This window comes from Mastacembelus armatus, chromosome 19 (genome assembly GCF_900324485.2).
Source record: "Mastacembelus armatus chromosome 19, fMasArm1.2, whole genome shotgun sequence".
NCBI classification, from domain to species: Eukaryota; Metazoa; Chordata; class Actinopteri; order Synbranchiformes; family Mastacembelidae; genus Mastacembelus; species Mastacembelus armatus.
Genome location: NC_046651.1, coordinates 10,886,660 through 10,914,226, shown reverse-complemented (window position 1 = coordinate 10,914,226; position 27,567 = coordinate 10,886,660). Strand labels below are relative to the sequence as shown.

The following is a 27,567-nucleotide window of genomic DNA, read 5'->3' as shown; positions in this document are numbered from 1 at the left end:
TAAGAAAAGGAAATAATTGCTGGAAATTTTGAAATGAACACATACTTTTACAGTGTTGGGAAATATGTTTTGTCAGTCACATAGACACAAAAGCCAAACTTCCAATGTTGGCTAAGCTCTATTTTCCGAAAATGGACCTGTCTGTCTTATCAAAAGAGGACATATATAGAAAGATTTCTTTTTACATATTCCTGCCTTCAGTCAAAGATGTTTTTTTTACATTATCCTTTCTGATATGGATGCTCTAACAGCAGGATGACCAGATGAGATAAACTTTATTCATCCCTGAAGGTAATTCAGGTGTGACTGTTAGTCACACTGCTGTCCGACACCTCTCTGGTTATTTCATCATGGATAACTAATTTGTACTCAGACAGATCCACCTAATAACAGTGGGACAGAAATTTACTGAGCTTTGAACACAATGACTGGACTTTCTTTTTTTGGGGTATTTAAATTGCATATGATCAACGTAAAATGAACCAGTTGACAATACAGAATGATTTAACATACAAATAAATACATTTATTTGCTTTGAAAATGCAAGATCCAAACAGGAAATGGCACGATAGAGTAAATAACACAGTGAACTAAACTCTAAACACCAGACAAATACCAGTAAGACATAAACAGGAAGGGGGTTTTAAATTTACTGGAGTTTGCAGCATGTGCGCTATAATAGACTATGTTCTTTTAAAAGAAGGCACATTTAATAAATAGTAATAAATTGCTATTCCCATGCAGCGCCATCATTCTCTAAACCAGAGATGCTCATAGAGGATCCTACAGTTTTTACCATCAATTATCTGGAAATAGAGATTAAAAAGCATCCTTGTCCGTGTCCATCCCCAAAAACAGTATGTAAAGAAGTCTGAATCCACCAGGTCAAAAATCTCACAGATGTGTTTGCTGGTGTTTCTTCATGTTACTTGAGTGACTAAAACTTTTGCCACAATGGCTGCAGCCAAACGGCTTCTCTCCCGTGTGGTAGCGCAGATGTACCGTCAGATAGCCCGACTGACTGAAGCGTTTCCCACACACGAAGCAGCAATATGGCTTCTCCCCAGTGTGCACCCTGTTGTGTTTCTTGTAGTCGCCTGCATGCCTGAAGGTGCGACCACACAGCGAGCAGCTGTAGTGTTTTCTGACATTTCTCTGGAATGCTGCTGAGCCTGAAGTGTTTCCTTTAGCGTTGGATTGAGTGGTACATTGTTTTCCTGCACCAGCACCATCTGGATTATTACATCTTTGAGAAACTGGTTCTTCGGTTCCACTTTGGCTCAGACTAAAAAAGACCCCAGACTCATTATAGACTCTTAAACTAGACTGAGGAGGTTCTAGGTTTAGCCTGTTTAAAGATGTGGAGCTCGTTGCAGCATCATCTTTAAAATAATCTGTGTTTTGCAGGGAATCTTCATCCAAATTAGGCTCTACTTTCATCTTATTAGACATAAATGGTAAACCAGACTCATTTTCATTGACTTTAACTGTAATAATGGGCTCTAGAGGATTTGAAACTGTTGACGACAGTCCATTACGGGTCTCAGTTTTAGGAGGTCTTGAGTGGTATAAGTTGTCACTACCTAAATGTGGTCCAGTTATAGCTTCAGGGGAGAGACAGGGCTTGGCTACTGATGTGATGGATGCTTCACAGTCAGTGTCGTCGAATGAATCAGAGGGACAAATTACTGCAGTGCTCTCGTCTGGGGGGATGAGTTCAATGCCCTGTTGCAGTTCTTTCCGTTTCCGGTCCACCTCAGCCTGCTGGCTGGCAGTGGAAACCTGTAGCACAATTCCTGTAGGACAACAAAAGTAATGAAGCATAAGAGAAGCAACACATCGATCAACCCCTTTCAACATTTCTGGACACATTTACTTAGTTGTGCTGTTTTACCATTCCTGTCCAAGTTGATCTTATCCTGGAGCTCCTGCAGCCTCCTCTTCAGGCTCTGGTTCTCTCTCTGGGTTCGGGCAGTTTTCTCCTGGTACTCTGACACTGTCTCTTTTACCACCTCCAGAACCTCCTGCACCGCTTTAGACAGCAGCTTCTCCACTCGGGCACTGAGGCGCTCAATTTTGGACATCTCTATAGCCTGGAATCTACTGCACTAGAGCCAAGGGTTACTGTATTTTTATGAGAAATTCTTTACAAATGAGAAAACAGCATACCTCAAACCCAATTCCGTGAAATACTCTTGCTGCTTCTGATGATTCAGACTATCTACTGGTAATCCGGTTTGAAACGCGCATTGTTTTGCAGCGTTTACACTTGAGCTGTATTTCGCATTCAGGGTGCAGAATCCTTACACCAGATATGGGCGTTCACCTGGCACCTATAGGTACCGCTATTACACCCGATAAACGCAGACGGAAGTCCGGTTTGGGAGATTGATCGCCCGATAGATGAGAGTATTGTTGTGTGCATGAATCCATACCACCCACAACATCCCCTTCCTGGTTCCCACAAGGCGGCAGGCATCCAATGAGAGCGAGGTGTGTTTCTGCCATCTACTGGTAAATACGCAGAATGACCCTTAAAACACCCTGAGTAGGTTTGTAAGGTGCAGACCTGCACATCATCATCGCACATTGAATGAAGTGACCTAAAACTGACATGCAATTGATTTAGCTTTCATTCAAAACTTCAAGTAAATAATTCAGTGAATCGAATATTGAATTGCCACGTTACATAAGACTGTCAATTGGAAAATGCATTTTCAAACTGCATATTGACTCGTCAATTGTACAATGAATTGGGCATTGAATAAAGAAGCCAAAAAAACTGTGGCATGAACAAACTCTCTTTAATGATCCCTGCAGCAGGTGAATATGAAACTAAACACATGCTGTCTATCACTCTGTATTTCAACATCCAAAGCAACAATAAGATAAACTGTAAGTTTTCTGATTGCATTACACAGATGAAAGGGTTTATTTTTTATTTTACTTAATAACCAGTTTATTAATTAATTTTTAAATTTAATTTTAAAATTTTTAAATTATCCAGAATTTTCCTTCAGGGATGAATAAAGTTTATCTTAGAAGACATAAAAAGCTAATAGGGCTGTGTTTAAAAAGTGTGTTTGAGAACAAAGTAAAACCCATGGAGGATGTGAATGCAGAAAGTAAAGCCCTTAAGCGAGAGAATAAGTAAATCAAAAAATAAAAAATGATCAAGATTATGGTGCAATGAAGAAACAATGAGCAATGCAAAGCAGAACGTCACCCTGCAAAAAGAACTCTGAGCTAATGAAGAGGTATGAATCCTGCAATACTGCAAAAGCAGCTAGGGACATATAAACCAGCACAATGAAAGTTTATAACATGAAAGGCAGAAGTCTGCAAACAAAACCTGAGGAATTAGAAACTGAGAAAGCTGGTAGGAGAGAAAAATACTTGACAGGATTTATACACTTCATAAAAAGCTTCAGGAGATGGAGAAAAAGATTGAAATGAACCTTGCCAGGCACACCAGTCATGTTTTATATTTTGAAAGTTCTTTACAGTACAAAAAGGGTACATATATTTAGGTCCTGTTTCCCCTCTTCATTTAATATTCTTTAACTCTTGACGTACATTCCTCAAGAGCACACAAGGCTAATGATAACTTATTTAACAATAAACCCAGCCAACAGATTGCATTTACACAAACATTAAAAGTGCTGTACAGTCTGATTACATAGTCAAATCTGAATAAACACTAAAAGAAACTGTTACAATGGCCAAAAAAACAAACAAAAAAAAACAGAGAATCCATATAAAGACCTTGGGACATTTATTTTATGAAGTGTTTTTTCCCCTGACATTCAAGAGTGAAAAATGAAAAACAGTGTCCCTGAAATGAAAGTGGCAGTCTCAAACTCATGGCTGTCCCTCTATAGTTGTTTCCTCAAAGAGACTGAGCAGGTTCTTTGGTTCGAAGCTGGATCGGGGTAAATCCTCCTCTGTACGGACCCAGTTGCATCCACGTCGCTGTGAGGACTTGGTGGATGAATTACGTTGGCTCTGCGTGGAGCTCATGTTGTCTGTATGGCGCCCTGCGTGTATGGGGCTTGCACTGGGGGTAAGGGTGTGGTAGGAACCATTTGAGTGGATGCTGGAGGGGGTCTGAGCCAGGTTATAGGAGGACCAGTCACCCAGCTTGGAGTGAGTGGGTGTGTGGACAGGACTTCGATGGTTGGGTTGCGGTGAGGCCGGGAGAGGAGTGGATGTGCTTTCCACAGACAATCTAGATTTGACTCTGTGGAATGGCAGAAATGTCAAAATAAATAAATAAGCAGGGAATTTGACAAAAATAGTTAATTTATCTTGAGGTTGAGAGAAAGGAAACAACCCAACATCCATTTCTTTACTTGTAAGATATTCATGCAGAAAGACATTTCTAAGAGGTAATACATGATAAAGTTATGAATTCATTACATTCTTTCTATATTCGTAAGTGAAAATGAGAAATTCTCTTTTGTGCCTTTAGATTAAAGAGCCAGGGCAAAAAGCTTGTCAACTACATCATCCATTGACACAAGATTCTCCACCTGTGTGAGAAGGTGGGGGAAAGCTCTGGGTCTGTGGGACCCAACAAAAATACTGCATCCTCCTCTGGGCTCCCTGAGTCGGCATGCATGGCACTGAGGGGCAGGGTTAAATCCTTGTCCCAACTGTCTCTCGGAGGAGTGCAGGGAACTGGCTTGGTCTGATGACGTGGAAAGGATAAGTGGAGGGATGACAGGAGTCTACAGCCGAAGTACACCACCAACTATAAGAAAGAGACCAGAAAAACATTTAAATCTAACCTTTGATCTGAAGAAGTATACTTCAGTGTTTCAGGTTTGGATTATATATGGCATGTTTCCATATAAAACCAGTTTATGATGTATTGTGTGAGCTCTTTTTTTTTTTAACAAAAAGCAGTATTATATTTTGACTATTACTATGCTGTGATACTTGGTTTATAGCTTTGAAGAGGTTGCTGATTTTGGACTTAGACCTTACCTGGCAAAGAGAGGTCAGAGTCAACATAGTCTCAGTGAACATTAGATAGATGCGCCTTTTCCACCTGTGTTTCCTAACAGAAGGTAAGGCAAGAAGCTCAGACACTGTTGGTCTCTCAGAGGGTTCTGGGGCCAGCATCATCCCCAGTACTGTCTGCAGCTCAGTTGACAGACCTGCAAATACAGATCAAAACACTGCAGTCATAAGTCTTTTACATAAGAAAGTTGACAATTTGTGAAGACTTAAAAGAAAGTGTATCTTACCTCGGGTAAACTCTGAGGGGAGGCAGCCTTGTCTGAGCTGCTGCCAGCCCTCGCCACCATTTGGAACCTCAATATTACAGGCAAGCTCCAGAATCGAGACACCCAAGCTAAATGAAAATAAGAATATTTAGGCACTATTTTAATTTAAATCAGATGAATCAACTAAAAGTTTGAGTTTGGCAGTATTTATGGCATTTATACCTGAAAACATCTGCAGCAGGCCCATACTCCCCACGGAGCAGCTCAGGAGCCATGTATCTGGGATCACCCTCCTGAGCATCCTCTTTACCTTTCCCTTTCCCCTCTACAGGCTCTATACTTTTTTGATTGACCTCAAAAAGCAGCCCAAAGTCCCCCAGTTTGAGACGGCCTGAGTCTGTGATGAGGACATTGGCAGGTTTGAGGTCAAGATGAACAAAACCATGAGAGTGCAAATGCTGCAGTGCTGAGAGGAGGTCACAGAGGTAGGCCCATGCTGAGGACTCATCTGGATTGGAAAGTTTTAAAAGAAAGCCATTTCAGTACACTCAAGAATTGGAATTTACTGCATTATGTGTATCAAATGCCTTGCCAGCATCTGCCGTAATGTCCTGTTCAGACAGACCTGGGCCTGGAGGTTGGTTCTCTGCATGGAGCAGCAAGCTGGTGCTACACAACTCTGTCTGAATGAACAGTCGGCCACACTCTTCCCAGGCTGCCACAAATTTCAGGATGTGAGGGTGAGGGCACAGCTGCTCGTGGTTCCTGGCTTCCCTCAGACTCCGGTTCCTTTCACTTGAACCCCTAAAGCGATGAGCTGACCGCTTCACTGCATACTGACGCCCGTCCTCATTGCTTTGCACCTAGAAAAAAAAAGAAAAGAAAATTCTGAGGTGTGTGCCTCCTATACAGGAAACTCTAAACAAACAGAAAATACATCTGTGACTACTCTGATTTCAAGTCATGCAGTATATAAGGTTCTACCAACAGAACTCCCTCCAACCTGTTTTAAGTGTAAAATGCAGAACTTTGTAGTTCGGTAATGTACAGATCTAGCAACATATAATATAGCATATGTATACAGATGGATTCTGTTCTTGCTCACCTTGTAGACCTCCCCAAAGGATCCTCTTCCCAGCAAGCCCAAATTAGTGAAGCACTGACTGAAATAGGACTCCTGTTTGCTGGGATCATATACAGAATTTGGACGGGGAGACTTACTAAGGGAACAAGACAGGGGGGTCCACGGGGATGGGTGCTGGGGGAACATCCTGCTCAGAGGAATACATCCCTTTGATGGTGGTAAGGGGGGCAGGGAACGTGAGAGCTGGGCCGGAGAAGAGTAGGATGAGTTGGATGTAGACGATGAGGAAAAAGGGACGCGCCGCTTCTTGAGGGAGAAGGACTGCTCTGCATGGGAGAAGTGGATCGGAACAGGGAGAGGCGCCCTGGTCACAGTGGTTTCCACTGCTACGGACATTGTGCAGGAGCTTCAGTTCTTTTCTCTGAAGACAGTGTGCTGCGAGATTCAAAACAAAAGCGTCTCAGTTGGCGGTTAATATGAAATTTACTAATGCTATTTTGGCAGTGCACATATTTAATGTGTTTTTTTCTACTGATGCAGAGAATTTTGCTGATCTAAAATTATCAATAAGTAATCTGTCATTCTTATTTGCCACAATAAGACACATTACTTACACATTCATCTAAATATATGAATTTAATCTCTGATCTCTTAACAGAAAATAACGTGTTCAGGCATTAACTGTTGACAACTTGACCACAAGCTCATTGTATCTGTCACCATCTGACATCCTGAACATCCTGCCCAGTGTCTGACCTCAGCATGAATACAAATTGACATGCCAGCAGATAGCTACTGGCGTTAAGAGCTAGGACAGCTCTGCTACATGTACCGTAACGTTAGCTAGTCAGATTAAACACGTTGAAAAGGAGCTGTAATGTGCATTTCATTGACTCTCTAGGTAATTTACAATAATACAAACTGCGGCACTGTCTGGTTCTGGCGCTGACAGTTGTCACGACCACAAAACTAATGTTGGCTAACGTTAACGAAGGGTGGAGCCAACCATCAACAACATAACACAGCTCCGTGAGCTAACTTAGCTAGGTAACGTAAACCTACAGCCGAACAACGCAGTGTAACTGCCGTTGGGTAGAGCGGAATTCAATAACGCTATCACACAGACCATAATCCCGTATGGACCACAGTCTTCAGAGCAGTAATCTTCAGATCCAGGGAGCCGCTGTTTTCAAGCAAACTGCGCATACACCCTTCAGACGTGTAACCACCTCGCGCCAAATTCTGAACAGCATAACGTTACGCCACACTGCTCTACGTGAATACGCACCGATTACGTCAGTTGCGCAATATCCGCAAGCGGTGCAGTCTGGGGTTCTGCCGCACAACACAGGGCTGGCAACTGGCTAGCTAGCTGACCACTTGAAATGGTAACTTTACTGTTATTCTGGATGATTGTGTGAGATTGGTGCCTAGATACAAAGATAAGATTAACTTCGTTTTACACTGCGATAATAAACGATGTTGTTTTGTTATAGGAATGTGTGTTTCAGGTTGTGTATGCTAGCCGGGTAATGCTAAGTTTGCTGTGTTAGCTTCGCTTTCTCATTTGTAACGTTAACAATAGGTTATAGCGAGGTAACTTAGTTAGCTTGGCTAACCCTGAAAGTGATGCAACGTTAAACCAAGTAAGGTCAAGCCGGTTGAGATTAGCTCAGCATCTGCTGTCACTGTCAGGCCTGTGGAGTCCAGAGCTTTACCTGTCAGGACTAAATTTGTGTTTCGTGTTGGCTAATTTCATGTTAGCTCAGATCTCACTGTGGCTAAGCTAGCTTATAAATACATTAATTGTCTGTAGCGCTTTTGCATCAGAAAACAACTTGCCTGACATAGCCAATTAAAGATCTGACTCTTCCTAAATGTATTTGCTTACAAAACAAGTATAGTCTGTGTACAGGTTAGTAAGATGTGGTTATTATATATTTATAGTGATATTTTTCTAAAGATAACTTCACGTCAATCATCATCCTCAAGATGAAATAGCACGTGTGAGTTGTAAATAGAGGTCTGTGTCCACTTCCTTTCAGGATGTGTTCTTAATGATCCGGCGTCACAAGACCACAATCTTCACAGATGCCAAGGAGTCTACCACTGTCTATGAGCTGAAGCGTATTGTTGAAGGAATTCTCAAAAGACCACCTGAAGACCAGCGCCTCTTCAAAGTGGGTTTATGGCCAAGTATATCAGTCCTGTTACTTACCCGACAACATTACAGTCAGAGAGATTTATTATACCGTGGTGGCGTTTGTTACTTTTTGGAAGGATGACAAAAATGCTTTCTGTAAATGTATGATACAGTCTCCATATTCACTGAAGCAAATTCATAGCTTTTGAGGCCATTGGGGGACACTGTGACCTTTTCTAATCTTGTTCCACAGGATGACCAGTTGTTAGAGGACAGCAAAACACTGGGTGACTGTGGATTCACCAACCAGACTGCCAGACCTCAAGCCCCAGCTACAGTTGGTCTGGCCTTCCGAATAAATGGTATCCTTAATTTTTGTTGTGTGTTTGTGTGGGCTTTTAAGAATCAGGGATATTTTTCTCCATAATGGGGTGGCTTTGCGAGTGATGCATAGGTCAGTTTAAGTGCAATTTAAAGGCAATGTTTCAAACTACAGAGCTAATCTTTCCTTGTTTCCTCTGCTCTGCAGATGAAATGTTCGAGCAGCTGCACATCGAGGCCTTCTCCAGCCCTCCAGAACTACCCGATGTGATGAAGCCTCAGGACTCTGGTAGCACTGCCAATGAGCAGGCGGTGCAGTGATAGCAGGGGGGAAGGAAAGGAGCAATGGTGGGAAAGATGGAAGTGGGTGTGTGTGGATTAACTGCAGCAGAGAAGTAGTGGGGTGGAGGATATGTAATATAATTTCATTTGATGGATGGGGACATTAAAGGTTACCAGGCCTATCCATGTTGCTGTCACGCTATCATCCCAGCATCCCCCCAGTTTGCTTCACAGGTTTTTGTTTTTGTTTTTTTTTTTTTTTCATTTTTTTAAACTTAATGATTTCCACTTCACATGCAGTTCTGCTCCTTGACTTTGCCATTAAGCGCCAACTGGCTCAGACTTTCTGAGAAAAGAATTTGGTTTGGAAGGTATGATTGTGTGTTTGAGTTACTGTAATTATTATCATTAATATTTTGGAAAAGATGAAGACAAAGTTTGTGTGTCACAAAGCTGGAGATGTACCATGCATGGGTAGTTAGTCCCATGTCTAAATTGGCAATTTGCATGAACGAATTCTAAATGATGGCTTTATCTTCACAGAAACAGAAGTTTCAGCTGAAGTTTTCTCAGTCTGGTTATCCTACTGTTGTTGGACATTTTGGATTTGATTTCAGGAAAAAACATCTTGATAACTCTTTTTGTTGTCACTTTATCAGTGTGTTTATTGTATGTTTCATGCACTGAGACCAAAGGCAGGTACCTCTTGGACAACAGAGGGATTTTTGGTCAAAGGACGTTCTGTCTGTGACATACAGTAAAACACAAGAAGGGCAATTTCTTGTGTGTGTGCGTGCTTGTGTGTGTGTGTGTGTTAGACTTTCATTTTGAAAATGCATACATCATGTCACCGTCACATGTGGCACCTTCCCCTAAATACCCAAACATAACCTGTAACTGTGAGCTTGCTTAATTAAAGGTTTTTCTGTTTTGTTTTTTACACTTCTGGCTGATTTTTTTTTTTTTGGAGAACAAGTTTGTGTGAACATTCAATAATAACAAAATTTACGGGGTTCAAAAGCCCTGAATTAATTGTGTCTCACTTGCTTTTTTTTATTATTTGATTCCATATTAATTTGTTGGGGAATTTACACCCCTTGTAAAAAAAATCAGTCATCAACTCTATTCTGCACTGTAGACTTTTCCCACAGCAGTCATTTTAGTTTGTCCTAGCAGGAAAAGCACAGGGGAAGCAAATTTCGTTAATGATGGCTCTGTTCCATCAAGTGTCCCATTAATCCATGACAGGATGCGTGTTTGTACAGGCTGCAAAGAGATCAGCTCACAGAAAGTATAAATGATGAGGAACAACATCTACAGTCTTGTTCAGCAAAATCTAGAGTGAAATCACTTTAAGAAGGGCACTCTTTATGTGCAGTATGTAGTGTGTATGGGAATGTGAGCATTAACATACACTTGAAAAATGTGTTATAATAGAAATGTGTATTTACTTTAAAACTTTCAAACCTCTTAATTATTATGCTGCTATGGGATATGCTGTTAGGTTATTAGAAATAAATAAGTTAAAATCAGATTTTTTAGGACTGAGTTTGTTGCATATGTTTAAATCCAAGTGTTCCTCTTAAAAGCTTTTTTTTTTAAAGGGGTGTTGGCCAGTCAGTATGTTTGTTCCTGGGTTATTTCCTATGAAGGCCAGTAAATGCATTTTGCAATATTTTATTCTAACAAGTTCACCAGAGCATCGCCTCAGCAGCACGTCCAGCTGTTTGTGCAGCTCGTAGCGCCACTAAATCCCTAATTTTCTCTCCCAAATATGGACTAGGAATGTCCAGGATGACGTCTTGTGTCCGGGGAATGCGGGTTTGCAACCGCATTTTTTTAAACTACGCCTTCTCCGGTCTGATCCTGGTAGGCATTAGACAGGAAGAGAGCGGTGCAGGAAAAAGAAACGGGACGCCCTCCTCTTCCTCCTCCTCCTCCTCCTCCTCCCCGGCGGATAACGGTGTCCCAAGAAGTTATTCAGGACCGATTCACACAATAGCTCCGAGGCTGCGGGCTTTGCCACACGTCCATCACTGCGTTTTAATGCTCTGGATCACACTGAGGAAAACACTCGGCTGAAATCGTATCATGGAAGATTTGGGTAAATATTTCAAGCGTATTGTAACTACATGTTGAGATATCTTGAGGGGATCTTTGGGAGCGGGTGGTGTGCCCAACCAGAGGAAATAAGATCTGTGTTGATTCTGGCAGTCCAGAGTACAAGCTTTTCCTTTTTCCCCCCCCCCGCAGCACGTTTATGAGTGGAGCCTGTCTGTATAAAGAGACTTTTATTGGCTCCTATCGGGTAATAACATTTTAAACTGAATGAAAACCTATTTATCAGAAACATCGTGCACTTTTGCTTTTGTGACATGTTAATAACAAAAACACAGTCTCATCATCCAGGAACAAGAAAATATTGTTGTATGTTGTAGCTTAACAAACACAAACATACACACATGCTCATACAGGTAACACAACTGGAGCTACACTGCTCTACATCTGAGGTTTCGTGCATTGGTCTGCAAATTCAATAAATTCTTTGTAAATTAGATTTAAAGCCAGTCATCCCATCCGTTAATATTACCAACTCAGGGGTACAGAGGAAGCCTCTTTCCCTCTGTTCTAAAGGGTAGGAGGCATGAAAGAGGATTGTGAGCAGATTTTTCTACTGATAAAAAAATGTTAAATTTTTTTTTGTTTGTTTTTTTTTTTTTGTTATTCTCAGAATAACATTATAAGAAACTTTGTGTTTGGGAATAGCTGTGTCAGAAGAGCCCTGAAATAGCCCAGGGACACGGTGCTATTTCAAAAAGCCACAGGATACAATGAAAATAGAAAGGCCTTTTGCCTCAGCTGCCCATTTACTTTTTCAGGATTTTTTTTTTTTACTTGAAGTCCACTTTACAACTTGGGAATTTATGCTCTTCAAGCAACACTAGAAAGAATGGCTAGATGTAGCCAAGCACATCTGGATTGGATTGCACACTGAGACCACGTTACTGGGTGACTGGGTGAGCGTTAGACGTGCAGTGGCCATGTTCGGGACTCTTGGTTTATGCTGTTGTCCAACAATGTTGTAAGTTTATGTATTGGATCTGGCAAGGCTTTCGGTGAGAGAGGCCACTTGTTAGGGTGGCCTTTGGCCAAGAGAAACAAGTCGACAGGCAGCTCTAAATATGGTCATAATTCCCATTGAGAGAAGTTCAACTCCTTATATGAGCAGTTCAGTCGTTACGAGTGTTTTTGTGTGTAACAGACAGAGAGTCAGGGCAGGGAGGAGGAGGGCAAGTAGTACATGTACAAGATTCTCACCACATGGTCGTACCAGAAGTGTGAATCATCTGGGACAGAAGTGACTGCGGAGATGAGCTATGGCTGGGTAAAACTGTTTAGGTTCTATATGTCTGCCGTAACTGCGATCACCACAGATGTGTCTGTCCAGATGTGTCAATGTGTCAGCAAAAACCCATGATATCAGTTTATAAAGGCTGCTGGAAAATGAGAAGTCGAAGCTCAGTGTTTGTGCTTGGAAACAACAGTTAAACAGTCTCACCATATGGTCCATTTAGTAGCTCCTCCAAATAGAGTGACTATAACTAAACTGACCTCATGCTGCTGTTTCCATGGTCAAGAAGGATCTTTGAAACATGAACAAGAAATCCCATAGCTGCTAAAAAATGGAAATGCAAACTTTAACAAAAAGCTGGTAACTCATCAGTTATTGTGAACTTAAATATAAGATATGCAAAAGTAGCTTGTAGGGCAGAAACACCTTTGTTTAAGAATCTTCTGTAATTTATTCTAAGAACAAAGTCTAGTTAAGGATTAGAGAAACTTTTTAAGGGACAGCACCTTATTAAAAGCTGAAAAACAGCCTCTCTGCTACAGCTTATTGTTCCTAATTAGCCCTGTTTAGTCTAATTTTCATGTCCATAGACTGTTCAACACTAAATGATGTAATCCAGCTGCAAAGCCTAAACCTTGAGTGTGTTTAGCTTCTGGACCCTTCAGCATGAAGCGCATGTGTTTGGATGTGGGTGTGTGGAGTGTATTTAGATAACACTTGCCAACAGTCTTCCTCTGCTTCCGCCACATCTTGGATATGAATGCAAAAATGTTTGTGCTCTCTAACTTCACCGTGTCGATGGACTGAACTGGGTTGTGTCAGTTCTGAGTGTCCTGTCCTCTGACTGATGAGCGTCTGAGGATGATTTTTCATGTCGTATGTGACATTTGGGCTGGTTTACTGCTGCTGTACTGGTCACACAGGCTGTCTGTGTCTCCTCAGGAGTGCCTGAGCCACCTAACTACCCTCTCAATCCTCGTATTGTTGTGTTTGGTACGTAAATGTCTTTGCATGTGTTTGTATGTGTTTCATCCCATTTGCCATTGCATCATTTGTCTGTCTACGCTTTTCATGCCTTCATAGGTTTTATCATCCAGTGTGTTTTCGTCTCCATCTGCACTGCCTGGGTTTTAAATCCATTTCTTAACCCATATCTCTTTCAGTTTGCCTTTGAGACATCATTAACAAAATGTAACACTGTCAAGGACATTCATAAAAGTAAAGCTACATTATAAACCCCAGCCTGAAGCTGATTGGAATATTAAATCCAACCAAACATCCATCACTTTCACACTATTTTGTGTTATAGTGTTTCTCCCTCTCTCCCTTACAGATGCCCTCCTTGCTGATCTGGAGAACACAGGCTCTCCTCTTGCTCGGTGTCCCGTCCTGCTCACCTCTGAGCCCCCACAAAATGCTGACCCCGCCACCCAGGACCCAGCCCAAGCCCGTCCGCCACCGCCCGCCTACACCCCACAGCAGGTAGGGATGCATTTGTACCAATTTTCTTGATTTAGCTACAAATATTCTCTCTTCTACTTTTGTAAGATATTTTTTTACTGAAAAGCTGTTTGTCAATCTGTGTTGTCTCTCAGACTGTTTCTGCTGCTATGAAGTCTTCCCAGACCACCAACCCAGACAAATTATACAGGTAAGATAAGATAATGATAAGTTAAGATAAACTTTATTAATCCTGCAGGAGAAAATTAGGATAATTCCAGTAATTCTGTCCCTGACTTTTTTCTTTAATTACCTTCTGTACACGGTGTTCACTATTCTTTTTTAATGTGTTATTTAGTCTCAGACTAAATATTCAAAATATATATTTCTCAGTCCGGTTCTATATCTGTGAACTGACAGGTACAAGTCAGATTTGTACGCTTGTATGTTATTGTACAAATGGCAAAGAAGCAAAATTTTGTCAATTTCTGAAAATGGCTGTTTGCATCTTAAGCCACTGTCAACCACAGCTACATGACTCACTGAGTAATGGACAAGAGCAACATGTGATTCATGACAAACTCAACCACATCAAGGGCAGTGTGTTTTCTCATCCTTTTTAACTTTGGGCTCGGCCTGGCTTGTCTTTCTTACAGCACAGTGTGTAAACCGCGCTCTCCTCGCACAGCAGATCCTCCTCCTGCCTTCTCCTCCTCCTCGCTGTTGGGAGGAGGTCTGAGTGAACTGGACCATCTGTTACAGGAGCTCAATGCCACCCAGTTCAACATCACAGGTGAGAGAGGGGCGCATTTGTGTGTTTTTATGCCCCTTGTTGAAGCGAATCTTCACTTATGGCCTTGTTTCTGTCATCAGATGAGATCCTGGCCCAGTTCCCTTCTAAGAAAGACGAGAGGGACAAGACTAAGGACAAGGCCACAACCTCCTCCTCCAGGTACCACAGCTCATCAATTACATTTGTAAAGAAATGAAGCCATGTGCTGCAGTTTTAGCGATCTTTGATGGGAAACTATTCACAGTTTTAATGTATACCAAGGGATTTGCAACAAGATATGAGTGAGAAAATGTTATAATTAATTGGCAAGTCTGTTGTGTAAAGAACCGCAACATCAAAACACATTATTAGGGGTACCAGAACTGACTGGCAAGGTTTTATTTTAAGCAGTAATTAGCTAAGAGTGGATAAAATATTGTACTTGTATAAAAATATTGTAATATCGTACTGTTTAATTGTCTTTTGTACTTTAGCTCTGCAAAGCCTTCAGCAACATCAGCCACTCTGGAACTGGACAAACTGATGGCTTCCCTGTCAGACTTCAGAGTCCAGAGCACAGTAAGACTCCACACAACATCAGGCTTCACTTTCTTTTTTGCAAATTCACAGCTATGCTCATAATGTTAATGTTAGTGTGCTGTTTTGTTTTTTTTTTCTTGCATTCATTCCCAGCTGTTCAGGGCTCTAATGGAGCTCATGCTGATTCACAGTGGATTCATGAAGTTATTTATTTGACATTGCCATGACTGCACTTTTACTGTGTGGCCTGGCCACAGCACATGTCTCCTGGTGGAAATCAGTCAGCAGATAGGGCCCAAGGATGGAAATTAGTCTTGGTGGAGATATTTTCCTGCTTCAAAAATAACTTCAGATAGTTAGAGTTATAAAGCTGCATTGGGTGTAGTGCGTAATGTAGTAATCCTCTTTTTCAGCGAAGGAAGGGGATTTGTCATAATAACTTATGAGAAGACAGGAAAGTGCAATTTGATTAGTTAATACCCTTGGGAATTATAAAACTGCAAGGCAACAGAAGTTTAGAACAGTTTCTCACCTAACTTTAGCTAATTTTCTGGGTTATTTAAAGAGTAGAGAAATGTTAAGAATAGGGAAATACCAGAAACAGAAGGGGATGGCATTGTGCCTGGGATGTTGTACTATAATTATATGGGATGTGTCTAGTCGCTATGTTATCTGGACAAAAAAATATTTTTCTTTTCCCTCCTCTGAATTTCATGGCACTTAATTTCAGACCAACTGTAGAACAATGATAAACTCGTGGAGAAATAAAACCCCAAACACAGACGTGCCATGCATCTGTTTTTTTTTTTCTCTTCCTCCAGCCAGCTGCAGCTGTCACTCCAGTAGCGACAGCACCGCAGCAGTCCGCCACCCCCCCCCAGCCCACATCTGGCGGCTCATTGGACAGCATGCTGGGACTCCTCCAATCAGATCTGAGCCGACAAGGAGTTCAGACATCCTCTAAGGGAAACTGTTCAGCCTGTCAGAAACCAGTAGTAGGACAGGTGAGTTGTCAGTATAGGTCTACATTTCAATGCATATAGTGTAAGTACTGTACATTAAGCTGTTTTTAACTTATATTGATGTTTCATCATGCAGGTGGTGACTGCTCTGGGGAAGGTGTGGCACCCAGAGCACTTTGTGTGCACCGAGTGTGAGGCAGAGTTAGGGAGTCGCAACTTCTTTGAGAAGGATGGACGGCCGTACTGCGAGTCAGACTACTTTACCCTCTTCTCCCCGCACTGTGCACAATGCAGCAAGCCCATACTGAATGTGAGAGACTTGGACGTGCATGTGTATCTCTCACCTAAGTCCTATTTTTTTAGTGTATTAACACTTAATCAGCTTGAATAAATACCACCAACCCACCTGAAGCTAATTAACTTTTTATTCCTCTTGTGTAGAAAATGGTCACGGCTCTGGACAAGAACTGGCACCCAGAGTGTTTTTGCTGTGTTAAGTGCAGCCGGGCGTTTGGGGAGGAAGGTAATGGGAAGCACAAACTGCATCCTGTCTGGGTCCAGCACACAATTGATAATGAACTGCATCGAGGTCACACTGGCAGGGACCTTCAGAAAAACCTTGCTATCAAGCATCGAATAATATTCAGTTCAGTAATCATTACGTTTATTGAATGGTTTATTTTATTCATTATCAAATCATTTTAGGATTATAATTATGTATACAATCTATTCATAAAGAAGTTTTTTTTCTCCTATATCTTATATCTCATGGCTTCAGCTCCTTTACAAGGCAGTTCTACCCTGCTCAGAATTCAAGGGAAGCACTGAATCTTTTTATTTTCTTGGCAGGAAAATCACAAACTTAGAAAATTACAGTCTTTGAGACAAAAACCAAATACTATCAACCATTAAAGGTTGAGATCACCCAACCTGTAAACCATTACAACCAAATTGAGGTTTAATATTCCACAAACCAAAAGCACCAGACCCATATTTGGCATTTTCTGGTGAATGTGACATTTATCAGAGAAACTCTTGTAAAACTGTGATCGTGTCTTCTGCAGGTTTCCATGACCGTGAGGGCCAGCAGTACTGCCAGCAGTGCTTCTTGACTCTGTTCGCTTCTCGCTGTCAAGGCTGCAGCCAGCCTATTCTGGAAAACTACATCTCAGCTCTCAACTCTCTCTGGCACCCTCAGTGCTTCGTATGTAGGGTGAGTGTTTCCTGTATGCTGTGCCAAATCACAATATCTGTTGTAGCTGCTTGGTATGCAGCATTTTAACACTGGACGGAAGAGTTTGATCCCTGGGGTGTTATGGATGCAGATCATATAAATGCATTCTAAGAATAAGGCATGCACATTAGAGAATATTACATTTATTTTATATTCCTATTAATCCTAGAACCACTGGGGGCAGTTGCACACGTGTTGGGGTTGTTGTAAATACTGAGTGAACAGAGTTTAGTTGGCAAGTTGTGATATCTTGTTACACCACATGTAACACATCAGGAAATTTCTGAAACCAAACCAGTATTTGTTTCAATTGAGTCCAACAGATCAGACTAATCCGCGTGATGTTTGCATGTGTGTAACTGCGTGACTGTGAGCACAGTGTTCCTGACAAAAAGCACCACTTCCAGAAAAACTGCCATGTAAAAAAAAATTAAAATAAGATGGAATTATGTCATGGGAACATTTCACATTACAGCTTTCTAATTGCAGTTCCATGAGTCAGGGCTTTCTGTTGTTACTGACTCTCACTGCTTTTCTCTTTCCCTCTCCAGGAGTGCTACACCCCCTTTGTTAATGGCAGCTTCTTCGAACACGAGGGCAAGCCGCTGTGTGAGGCCCACTACCACCAGTCCCGTGGGAGCGTGTGTCAGGCCTGCCAGCAGCCGATCCTGGGGCGCTGCGTCACCGCCATGGGGGCCAAATTCCACCCCCACCATCTCGTGTGTCACTTCTGCCTGAAGCCCCTGAGCAAAGGCTGCTTCAAGGAGCAGGAGAACAAGCCTTACTGCCACCCCTGCTTCATCAAACTCTTTGGTTGAGGACATAACAGGACTTTGCCTCGGAGAAGCTGTATGCGCTGAGTTCTCATTTGTTTTGTTTTTTTACTGTGGCATTGAGGGTGGAGCTGGTCTCTTTCTTGGCTTTAAGAACATTTGAGTCAACAGAGGGCAGGGGAAAAGGAAAGAATTATCCAACCTAACTCATTTCTGTTTATTTGACAAAAAAAAGTGGACTGCATTGAAACTGGCAGTATGAAGTAGAGCCCATGGTTAGACAGACATAAATTGATGCCAAATGCCAAATCTTGTCATGTATGTAAATCTTTTATATACTGTATTGATTCAAATTGAATATTGAAAATTGAATTCTTTTGCCAAAGGTAGAAAAGACAGTATGATAAGAACAAATGTTTTGTTTCAGTGAAAGACTTATACTGTTGTGCAGGGAAATCCACTTTAATATATTTGCTTTATAGCAAAAAGTATAAGTGTCACTGCCATTGCTTTTATATATTGTATCTTGACTGCTATATATATGTTTTTGTGTAACGGACCAAGCTTTTTTGCATTACTATTCTTCACGATGCCTCTATGCAATTTGCCAAAAAACTATTCCAAGGAATAAAACAAAACTAAACAAATCTTGTGTTGTTTTTTTGTGTTGTTTGTTTTAGATAGATAAAGCAAAGGATCAGCTGAGGTTTGAGAAAAGAGAAACAAGATGCCTGGAGATGTGTTTGTGGTCTCTAAAAGAATCAGAAAAAAATGTTTTAAAATTTGGACACTTCAAAGATTGTTTTTGTGCATATCTGCTATTCTATGTGTTGAAATTGTGGTTGTAAATAACCTTTCAAAATAAGTGTTTAATTGGAAACCACTAGATGTCGCTATTGTCTTATTGCTTTTCCCAGGGGGAACTGCAAACCATCCCAAAATGAACCTATGCATCACATACACGTCCAGATTATAAAAAGAATCAGTTAGAGAGCCTTTAACTAAAACCCTTCACAAATGAAGAGCCCGGTAAAATAATCATAAAACTGCGGCATGCGTCAGACGCGTGATGACGTGTTCACGCCTCTGCGCCGCACAGGTGAGTTCATTTAAAAGTTAATGAGCCTCCCTCGCTGTCTGATAGAGACAGCAGGTACCCTCGCTAAGGAAGTCGCTGTGACTCGTCGGTTTCGAGTGTAAAAAAAAATAAATACACAATGAGTGACTCAGAACAGCAACAAGTAAGTCAGTGTTTTTTTTTTTAAACCAATGAATTTGCTGCAAACTCAATTTAGTGGTCGCTTAATTAAAAGACTTGTCATGTTTGTTCTAAACATGACCTGAGTCCTTCCTCACAAAATGTTTGATGCTATAAAGTTAACGTGCTTTCCAACAGTGAATGTGATTTGTCTTTAAATATGTGAAATATGATTTTTTTTTTTTTTTTTACACAGAAGCATCACTTTCTTCTGTTCCCTGTGAAGGTTTATTAATACATTTCACTGAGACTTGGCTAAGTTTTGCGTTTCCATTTCTTAACCCCCTCATGGCCTCCGTCCACCCAGGAGGCAGAAAAGGATCCTGACCCTCTGTGGCCTGAGAATGGAGAGCAGTGGAGTGATGGAGAAGAGGAGACCAGTATGGAGTGTGGCCTCCTTCAGGCCATGGCTGAGGAGGATGAGGAATCAAATCTATACAACGAAGAGACGTTTGGAATGGGTGTGTATCTACAATGCACATATAACATCACCTTATTTCCACACCGGCTCCTTTATGTACTGTATATTCTTTACCTGTGCTGATTTTTCTGCTCCTTTATGAGCTGCACCTGCTGAAAGGTATTGCATCCAGTGTAATTAGCAGACACAATCAGCTCAGGGTTAATGTTACTGGATTTGTATGTAATTATGCAAACAAGAGGACAGAGAATGGTTAAAGTACAAACCTATCTTTATTATTATTGGTTTAGTTTTGCAGCTTCAATAGTGTGACCTTCTAACTTTGTGTTTTGTAGATCTTGATGCACATGGGACCACAGAGGACACCAGTCTACTTCAATTTGAAGAGCCACCAACACTACCACCAGAGCAAAAGCCACAGTCTCCCCAGAGTTCCCCCTCCCCTCCCAGACAGAGGCCACAATACGTGCCCAGGGGCCTCTTAGGGCGTGGCAGATGTAGGGGACAGAGGGGAGGGCTGGGCAGGGTGCAGATGTTTGAAGACCCAGCTGTGATGAGGATAGTGGAGGGGCGACCGAGTCTTAAGGTAATGCAGATTTACTTGTCTGAACGTTTACACAGGTCATCTCCCAGCGCTTTGTCTTCATTTTGGTCTGTTTTTCAGAGTCTTGACAGTGCCATAGTGGACTGTGGGATCCCCATGTATTCAAAAACCTTTGATGATGATGTAAGAGCTACATTTTTAAGATTTATACTTCGTGCAGGATTTTTTTTTTGACTTTTTTTTTTTTTTTTTCTCCCCCCTCCACAGTGGATGTTGCCGTCTTACAGAAAGACCAGAAGAATCTCGGGGTCGATACTTCAGGTTAAGATCACTAAAGAACACATGCCGTAACTTGTATGCCAGTGGGATCCTTAAAGCATAATTTTATTCTGTTTCTTAGGACAGTGCTATAGTGTGTGTGGTTGATGGTCACAGAGTCAGAAGTCAGCACCTGCCCCAGAACATCCTGGATTTTCCAAATCCTTTCTCTTCCTTCAGGGGCAGGAGAGGGGAACCCAGAGGATCATACTCCAGGAGACAGTTTGGCCAACGAAGCCCCTCTCAGGTGAAGAATTGATTATATGAGAATCATTTCATTTTATTTATTTATTATTAATTTAAATTTCTGGAATACTTTTGGCTTGTAGATTCCTTCATCCATAATCCCAGGATCACCCATCTTCCCACATCAACCACTGACCCCACGGCAGCATTACAATCAGGTTTATCCAACAATAAATCAGACCTTCTCTAATGTATACAATGAATACTCAAATGTATTTACAGTTTGTCCTGACTGACTTTTGTGGTGAACCAGACAGGGGGCTTCATGGTTCCCTTGAATCACCCTTGCCCGTCCACTCCTCAGGCTCTGACTCCTAAAATTATGCAGCTTCGCTTTGGTGCCAATTCACCAAGACCATCCCCCTTTTACAGCCCGTCATCTAATCCAGTGCAGCTTTTCAGGTGTGTGATCACCTTGTATGTCTCAGGGATGTTTCGTGGTGTGAAATATGTGTGGGCAGAGTTTGAGTATCACATATGCCTTGGCATCAGTCACATATAAAACCTCTTTGATCAACATGACATTAATAAAACTGCTTTCTCTGAACCACAGGTACCCTGGTCCTGTGACCCAGCTTCACCCACAACACAAACGAATACTCAGTCAAAAACAACACATGTTCCAAAGGTTGGTGCCGCGACAAGTAAAGACTTCACCTTATTTTGTTATATTCAGCATGTAGTGAAATGGGTTTTTGTATATTTATAGAAATATATGCCCTTTTAATAGAAAACCAGAGGGCTGGGATCCTTATTGTAATCTCATGACTGTCAAAGAGAAGGAGTGGATCACCAGACTGCAGATGATTCAGCTGCAAAGTGAGAATCCATACCTTGAAGATTACTATTACCAGGTTGGAAACCTTAGCTTGATCTCTCACATTATTCACTGTGGCTTTTGTGCCTAGTAACCATGTTTTCCTTCTTTTTAGTGTTTCTGTATCAGAAAAAACAGATCTTAAGTACTTAAATACTGAGCTTTTCATGGTTTGGGCTTTGTCATAGGAGTATTATCGGCGAATAGAAGCTAAGATGGCCGAAGAAGAACTGGGCATCAGGAGCAGGAAGGAGCCACCCAAGCTCACCACACCTTACATCATGAAGACTGAATCATACACACCAGGTTTATCTCGTCACCTCTTCATGTTACTAGATCACATTATTTGGTATTTGATGCTGTAGAATGGAGGTTCATGTTTAGGTTCAAAAAAGCATTGATGTTTAATGTCCTTAAGCAAAACTTGAAATGATATATTTGATTGTGCATAACCACATCTACACTGTGTGAAAGGGCAAAATCCTAATCTACTCACACTTGCTGTATATGATCAATTCTTGTTCTTTCAGTGGTGCACATTGAAGGCTCTTTGGGCCAAGTTGCTGTGTCCACATGTTACTCTCCTCGTCGTGCTATTGGCGCTGTTCATGCTGTCCAAGCTCAGGGTCCTCTCGAGGTGACGTTTTGAGGCAACTTGTCATCTTAAGTGTTAATTTACCTTTGTGATGCTGAGATTCATCTCCATGTTACAGGAACAAAAAGACACCAGGCAACAGCGGTTAGAGGTCCTTAGCAAACTAGAAAAGGTACCTGCTGCTTACTTGTTTTGATGCAGAGATGCTTTTTAAACCTTTTCCAACAGCTGTTCTGCCCTATAGTTATTTGTAGCTCTGTTGGAGGTGGAGGAGACAGAGCGGATGAAAACACCAGCCTTGTCTGAAGCAGAAGAACGAAGGCTGATGGAGAAGACGCAGAGGAAAGTAGAGCACATCTACTCGCAGCTGCAACACCACGGTCCCCTGTGAGTTAAACTTACTTTGCCACTTGCAGGAAATATTGCATGTTGTGTAACCTTTGGCATGTAGACCCCCCCCCCCCCCTCGTCATAGCTGTTTTAATCAACTATTGTGGTATAGCTTTAACAATATGGTGGTGTTTATTTTGAGCAATGAATTTTCTCAAACCTTTTTATCTAGAGATTCAGGAGGAGACTTTCTTCCTTTCCTGCTGGTGTCCAAAGGCAAAAAGCTACTTGCTCGTCTGATCCCGTTCTTGAAACATGATTCTGCGCTGACAATCTTGCACACTGTGTCCTTTAACCTACCTACGCTGATGAGCAGAGATACCGAAGAGGTAGTGGGTTTATGTCTAGTTTTAAATGTCATTTCTGTTGATATGATGTACTTGGATTTCTTTTGCAACTAAATATGTTTTCAGATTAATCATGTCTAATTAAATGTAGTTATAATTTCATAGAGCAAATTACTTCCAATAACAACCAACAATCTGAATCGTTTGACTTGATCATAAGACAAGACAATAGCAAATTAGCTTTTCTTTTTTTTTTACATTTCCTCACACTCTATTTAGGCCCTTCCAGTGCTCTACCCAGCTCTTCGAAACGTGATTGGAGGCCTGACGTTCAGTCAGCTCATCAGGGTCCTTAAAGATCTGACGTCATCTGAGTCTTTGTCGACATACGAGTCCCTCACTCTGACATGTCAGAACAAGGTCTGTGCTTTGTTTCTGCCTGGTCTTATTTAGTTTATTACTGGATGAAATTGAGGTTTTCTCTTGTTTCATTTCCTTTTTAGTTTGGACTGTCATTACTCTATGCTCTGCTGTCCCAAGGAGAGAAGCTGCTGTCCTCAGGTGTTCCTTTAGAGCCCAGCATCGGTGACTTTGAAACCTGGTATGATTCTTACAACAGCAAACCAAGTTTTTAGCTGTAAAAGCAGAACTATGATCAGAAACTCTGAAAAGCTCCCATTCATATTACTGTCATTACAAACATTTATATAAAGTTAAGTTTAAATCTTAATTTCATTGGCGTAAGATAATATCCCTACGATACCTAGATTATTGTCTCTCTTTTAGGACTGACACAATATTCCAGGTAGCAGGACAGCTTTCCCAGTGTTCACTAGTGGAGCCGCTCCTCCTGCCCTCAAACCTGCTCACTCTTTTCTGCCGGTACCTGGACAAGCGGACTGTGCATCAGCTAAAAAGCAACATGGAGTAAGTGTTCTAAGTCTAACAGGGACATTTCTTAATGCTGTATACAAAGAAAATGTTTCTTTGGTGGAGCTAATATCCCCAATCATCTTTAAGGTCAGCAACTGGATTCCTGGCTCTTCCATCTTAAGGTGTACAGAAGTTAATCCGACACTCGGCTAATACCCAGGTTGTGGTGAGCACTAGCATGAAAGCAACACAAGTGCAGCCCTGACAAAAACTCCTCAGTGTTGATTATAACAGAAGCTATGTAATGTACTCCTGAACTCTTCAAAATGTTTTGATTCTTATTTGTTTTTGTCCCCTCCCTCATCCCTTCACATTTTTGCACTCTCAAACTGTTTCCTGTTTTATTTCCTTTATCTGCTCTTTTTGTTTCCTCCCTTTGGTCTCCAGTCGGTTACACCAGTGGAAGTTGCACTCTGGAATCGCCAATCTTTCGTTTTCTTTTTAACCTTATCACTCCTCATTTCCAAAAGTACTGTCTAAAGGCCAGTTACATTTAGAACAGGAAATTTGAGCTAAATGAAATACAGATCACTCATTGGTGACCAAGTTGAGGATTGTATAGTAATTTATGGTTGTACAGCTGAATCTATATGTTTATTATAATAATTAAGATCATGGCATCAGCATCATCCAATAAGCGATTTTGGGCTTTTTTTTTTTTTTTTTTTGTAAAAAGCCATGCATTGTGTATACATGTGTAGCAATAGTAAATGATGTATTTTGTAATTTTCCATCTTAATGTTTCAGTTGTAGATATTTTTTTATTTGTGTTAATTTGGAAACAGGAATAACTTAAATTGCACCCTTGTAGAGCACTTGCAACATAAATAAAAAAAAAAATCTGTTCAATACTTTGTCTGCAGACAAATGAATTCTAGCTACTGTGTCCTCTACATCAGGACATAAGATGGTACAGCAGGTCTTATTACAATTTGCTGTAAGGCAGCTGCCATAGCTGGGTCTGCTCATTACCGCTTGAGGTGACTTTATTCTGGCTCACAATGTTAAACTAAATATCCAGATTTTTTCTCTCTCCTGCGGAAGTGTTTCCACCAAACTAATAGGACTGTTCTGTGCTTAAGCGCCACAGTGTGACATTCCTGAAAGAGAGAGGCAGGCAGCATGTGAGACATGTCTCTGTTGTACAGGAGAGGATGGATCCATGATGGCAGTATAGTGGGTGAAATATAAGTTTTTCTAATGCTGTGAAAAGCAGAACCTTTCAAATTAAAGTTAGATATAAAAATCACAAAGCAAGTTATGCAGGTGATTTATTTATACTGATAAACCTTAACAGGAGTAACTGCAGAAGAAGGAACATCATCAGCAGTTAGAGGCAAGTAGGAGAAAAGCAAAACCAGCGCAGTCATTTGAGATTAGTGATGTTCGAATGTGATCTGAACAGCAGATGCAGAGAAATAGTCTAGAAATCAGATTTTGATGCTTTTAGGTCACAAACCCCAAAATATCCACTCCAGTGGGTGGATGGTGAGTCATCTAGTTAAGTTGTTTAAAATTTCCATCTCTTCACCAGTAAATATATTGACAAGGCTGTTTTTCAAGCTGTGTTATCAGTCTGAAGCAGCTCAGAAGCACCGTTGTTTTCACTGCCAGCCAACATTTAGCAACTCAACAGTTGGCAGAGCCCACTGGCTATAAACCAAACACTGACTCAGAACCTGGTTGGCCAGCCTCCTTTTATAACTGCTTCACACATCTTGGCAGGGCGACACATTGCAAACATGTCTACATGGAGTCAGAGAATCCTTGTTGTACTGTGGCCACAATTTTTTTTTTTTTTTTTTTTTTTTTCTGACCACCACCTCAAGCCAAATTGTACAGTGACATCAAGTTTCAGCGTTATCTGACAGGGTTTGCCATTGTATGAATCCACATGATCCCTCTTTGAACGAGTTTGTTTTGGTACTCACCTTGGCTTCAGACTGATGGTATAGGTGCACAAAGTGACAGATGTGAGTCAGGAGGAGCAAGAACCTGTCGAACTGTGATTATTTCTCCTGTCGTCTTGAAAACCATCTCGACGATGTGCTCACACAACTGTGTGGGAGGTCTGCTAAAGATATAAGTAATGACAGTGAGTGTTCTGTAAGGCTTAATATGTAACTGTATGAAATGCCTGAGAAAATGTTATGTAATGACTGTGACAGTCAACAGTTTACTACAGGGATATATTTTCCACTCAGCAAGGCAGCCTGCTACAACAGTTTGTCTGCAAAAGCCTGTCCCAGACACACACAGGACTTGGATGCTCCTTTATCTGGAAGTTAATGCAATGCAAGCAATCATCCATCATACAGATGTTTTATAGAAATAGGTATAGATTTCTTAAATCCCCTGAATGCTAATTGATTGAAGGTCTGATTAAAACATCTGTGAAAGTGTTCAGAAGCTGAAGGATCGGAGCTGAGTTGAAAGACACTTGTTACCAAGTGGTGAAAGGTTAGACAGATGGTTTGTCAGTGGCAGCAGAGGTGGTGAGTGAGTTTGTTGCGAAGCCAAGTATGTGAGAGGTCTGGGTGGGCTTGGAGGGGAGATGTTAACCTTTCCTTGACCCCATAAGAGGAGGATCTGGACTTTAGGTGAGGAATCTATTTGAAAGGTGAGATATCTTTTCCTTTATGCCTGTTTTTTTTTTTTTCTTTAACTATACAAGGGCCCATTTTTACCCACCAGCTTTGTGTGTTTATAGTCTGGGACCATGGAGACACTATGGGCTGAAGGAGGATGAACCTCACTCATTGTAGCATGTTACACATTGACCTAATAACCCTGTATCTTAACGTTATTGTCAGTGTATACATATATAAGGTTGCATGCTGTTTAATCTGGTTGTATTTTAAGCTTCATTTGCACCACACGTCCTGACATATAACTGTTAGGTTTCTCAATGCTCAATATTGACAAGGAAAATAAAGCAATTTATTAATTTAATAAATTTAATTAAATTTTTGTACAGCCCCTCAGCACTATGAAATATTTGAAGAAAATCAAAAGTTGTGACAAACTGTAGTTTGTAAGAGCTGCGTGTTCTATTTAATCCAGAACCTTGATGATGATGATGATGATGAACCTTCCTCAGTTTATCAAAGTCCAATGAGGTGACCTCCCTCTCTTTGCTTCTCTAACTCTCTGTTAAGCGTTAATGTACTTTAAGTGTCCAATTATTCAGTTAGTGTATGTACACGTCCACTGTCTCACCTAACACAAGGGGGGAGCATCTACAGGAAAAGTTGGTGAGAGGAGGGGTACCTCTGACCAGAGTGTATATTAGACTCTCACCATCCGGATACGTTGACCACTTCAGAATATCTCCTTCGCCCTCCTCGTTGTCCTGCTGGGGCTACAAGCAGTTTGAGCTTTTTCCTCCAGGTCAACTATGTTGGGACGACTATTACTTCATAGTGCGGTGATCGTTTGGCTGGGGCAGACAGTGTCTACAGGGGGTGAGTATCTGAAGAGCACAGGTGTCACTATAATGTGGAATGCTTTGTTAGAATAAATGCAAATGTATACACTGGCAAGAAATTTGCTAAATTGGACAATTTGGCTGCTTTAAACCTTCTAATCACAGTTATGAATACTTTCAAATGAAATATATCTAAA

General features: G+C 41.2%; 5 protein-coding genes across 7 annotated transcripts; 3 read left to right on the top strand and 2 right to left on the bottom strand.

Moving 5' to 3' along the window:
* Positions 1-500: 500 nt before the first annotated feature.
* LOC113135749 (zinc finger protein 8-like) lies at positions 501-2,456 on the bottom strand. Its single transcript, XM_026315997.1, has 2 exons — positions 1,895-2,456; positions 501-1,796 (listed from the first exon to the last, which is right to left on the bottom strand). Exons 1-2 carry the CDS (start codon positions 2,082-2,084, stop codon positions 895-897), a joined length of 1,092 nt encoding a protein of 363 aa, XP_026171782.1. The 5' UTR covers positions 2,085-2,456; the 3' UTR covers positions 501-894.
* A 1,007-nt stretch (positions 2,457-3,463) lies between these two features.
* On the bottom strand, positions 3,464-7,590 carry pkmyt1 (protein kinase, membrane associated tyrosine/threonine 1). Its single transcript, XM_026315989.1, has 8 exons — positions 7,442-7,590; positions 6,337-6,750; positions 5,857-6,094; positions 5,454-5,739; positions 5,253-5,359; positions 4,990-5,162; positions 4,533-4,753; positions 3,464-4,240 (listed from the first exon to the last, which is right to left on the bottom strand). Exons 2-8 carry the CDS (start codon positions 6,709-6,711, stop codon positions 3,862-3,864), a joined length of 1,779 nt encoding a protein of 592 aa, XP_026171774.1. The 5' UTR covers positions 6,712-6,750; positions 7,442-7,590; the 3' UTR covers positions 3,464-3,861.
* A 5-nt stretch (positions 7,591-7,595) lies between these two features.
* Positions 7,596-10,003, top strand: LOC113135758 (elongin-B). Of its 2 annotated transcripts, none has more exons than XM_026316007.1 (4): positions 7,596-7,703; positions 8,361-8,495; positions 8,712-8,799; positions 8,988-10,003. In XM_026316007.1, exons 1-4 carry the CDS (start codon positions 7,701-7,703, stop codon positions 9,098-9,100), a joined length of 339 nt encoding a protein of 112 aa, XP_026171792.1. In that variant the 5' UTR covers positions 7,596-7,700; the 3' UTR covers positions 9,101-10,003. The 2 variants fall into 2 exon arrangements, with proteins under 2 accessions (XP_026171792.1, XP_026171791.1); XM_026316006.1 differs by having other exon boundaries at positions 7,599-7,703; positions 8,712-8,820.
* A 951-nt stretch (positions 10,004-10,954) lies between these two features.
* On the top strand, positions 10,955-18,781 carry LOC113135745 (transforming growth factor beta-1-induced transcript 1 protein). 2 transcript variants are annotated; one of them, XM_026315993.1, is made up of 12 exons: positions 10,955-11,165; positions 13,356-13,406; positions 13,747-13,895; positions 14,009-14,064; positions 14,510-14,646; positions 14,727-14,805; positions 15,120-15,204; positions 15,987-16,169; positions 16,264-16,437; positions 16,569-16,650; positions 17,192-17,340; positions 17,913-18,781. In XM_026315993.1, exons 1-12 carry the CDS (start codon positions 11,153-11,155, stop codon positions 18,177-18,179), a joined length of 1,425 nt encoding a protein of 474 aa, XP_026171778.1. In that variant the 5' UTR covers positions 10,955-11,152; the 3' UTR covers positions 18,180-18,781. The 2 variants fall into 2 exon arrangements, with proteins under 2 accessions (XP_026171778.1, XP_026171779.1); XM_026315994.1 differs by lacking the exon at positions 13,356-13,406 and having other exon boundaries at positions 10,958-11,165.
* Positions 18,782-19,187: 406 nt separating this feature from the next.
* Positions 19,188-24,086, top strand: patl2 (PAT1 homolog 2). The gene is made up of 20 exons (XM_026316085.1): positions 19,188-19,233; positions 19,302-19,375; positions 19,700-19,853; positions 20,149-20,399; positions 20,478-20,540; positions 20,625-20,678; positions 20,758-20,922; positions 21,005-21,079; positions 21,175-21,323; positions 21,475-21,549; positions 21,652-21,775; positions 21,927-22,044; positions 22,269-22,375; positions 22,452-22,505; positions 22,578-22,720; positions 22,896-23,052; positions 23,290-23,430; positions 23,514-23,611; positions 23,797-23,937; positions 24,031-24,086. Exons 1-20 carry the CDS (start codon positions 19,188-19,190, stop codon positions 24,062-24,064), a joined length of 2,223 nt encoding a protein of 740 aa, XP_026171870.1. The 3' UTR covers positions 24,065-24,086.
* The last annotated feature ends 3,481 nt before the right edge of the window (positions 24,087-27,567 follow it).

Excerpts from the sequence above, each read along its gene's own strand:
- LOC113135758 (XM_026316006.1), top strand. Across the intron at positions 8,496-8,711 it reads AAGACCAGCGCCTCTTCAAA|GATGACCAGTTGTTAGAGGA; the intron begins GTGGGTTTATGG and ends CTTGTTCCACAG. Across the intron at positions 8,821-8,987 it reads TCTGGCCTTCCGAATAAATG|ATGAAATGTTCGAGCAGCTG; the intron begins GTATCCTTAATT and ends TCTGCTCTGCAG.
- patl2 (XM_026316085.1), top strand. The coding sequence starts at position 19,188 with ATGCGTCAGACGCGTGATGACGTGTTCACGCCTCTGCGCCGCACAG. Across the intron at positions 20,679-20,757 it reads TCTCGGGGTCGATACTTCAG|GACAGTGCTATAGTGTGTGT; the intron begins GTTAAGATCACT and ends TCTGTTTCTTAG. Across the intron at positions 22,045-22,268 it reads GACTGAATCATACACACCAG|TGGTGCACATTGAAGGCTCT; the intron begins GTTTATCTCGTC and ends TTGTTCTTTCAG.
- LOC113135749 (XM_026315997.1), bottom strand. The coding sequence starts at position 2,084 with ATGTCCAAAATTGAGCGCCTCAGTGCCCGAGTGGAGAAGCTGCTGTCT. Across the intron at positions 1,797-1,894 it reads GATCAACTTGGACAGGAATG|GAATTGTGCTACAGGTTTCC; the intron begins GTAAAACAGCAC and ends GTTGTCCTACAG.
- pkmyt1 (XM_026315989.1), bottom strand. The coding sequence starts at position 6,711 with ATGTCCGTAGCAGTGGAAACCACTGTGACCAGGGCGCCTCTCCCTGTT. Across the intron at positions 4,754-4,989 it reads CTCTGACCTCTCTTTGCCAG|TTGGTGGTGTACTTCGGCTG; the intron begins GTAAGGTCTAAG and ends TCTTTCTTATAG. Across the intron at positions 4,241-4,532 it reads TCCCCCACCTTCTCACACAG|AGTCAAATCTAGATTGTCTG; the intron begins GTGGAGAATCTT and ends GCCATTCCACAG.
- LOC113135745 (XM_026315993.1), top strand. Across the intron at positions 13,407-13,746 it reads TCCTCGTATTGTTGTGTTTG|ATGCCCTCCTTGCTGATCTG; the intron begins GTACGTAAATGT and ends TCTCCCTTACAG. Across the intron at positions 14,647-14,726 it reads CACCCAGTTCAACATCACAG|ATGAGATCCTGGCCCAGTTC; the intron begins GTGAGAGAGGGG and ends TTCTGTCATCAG.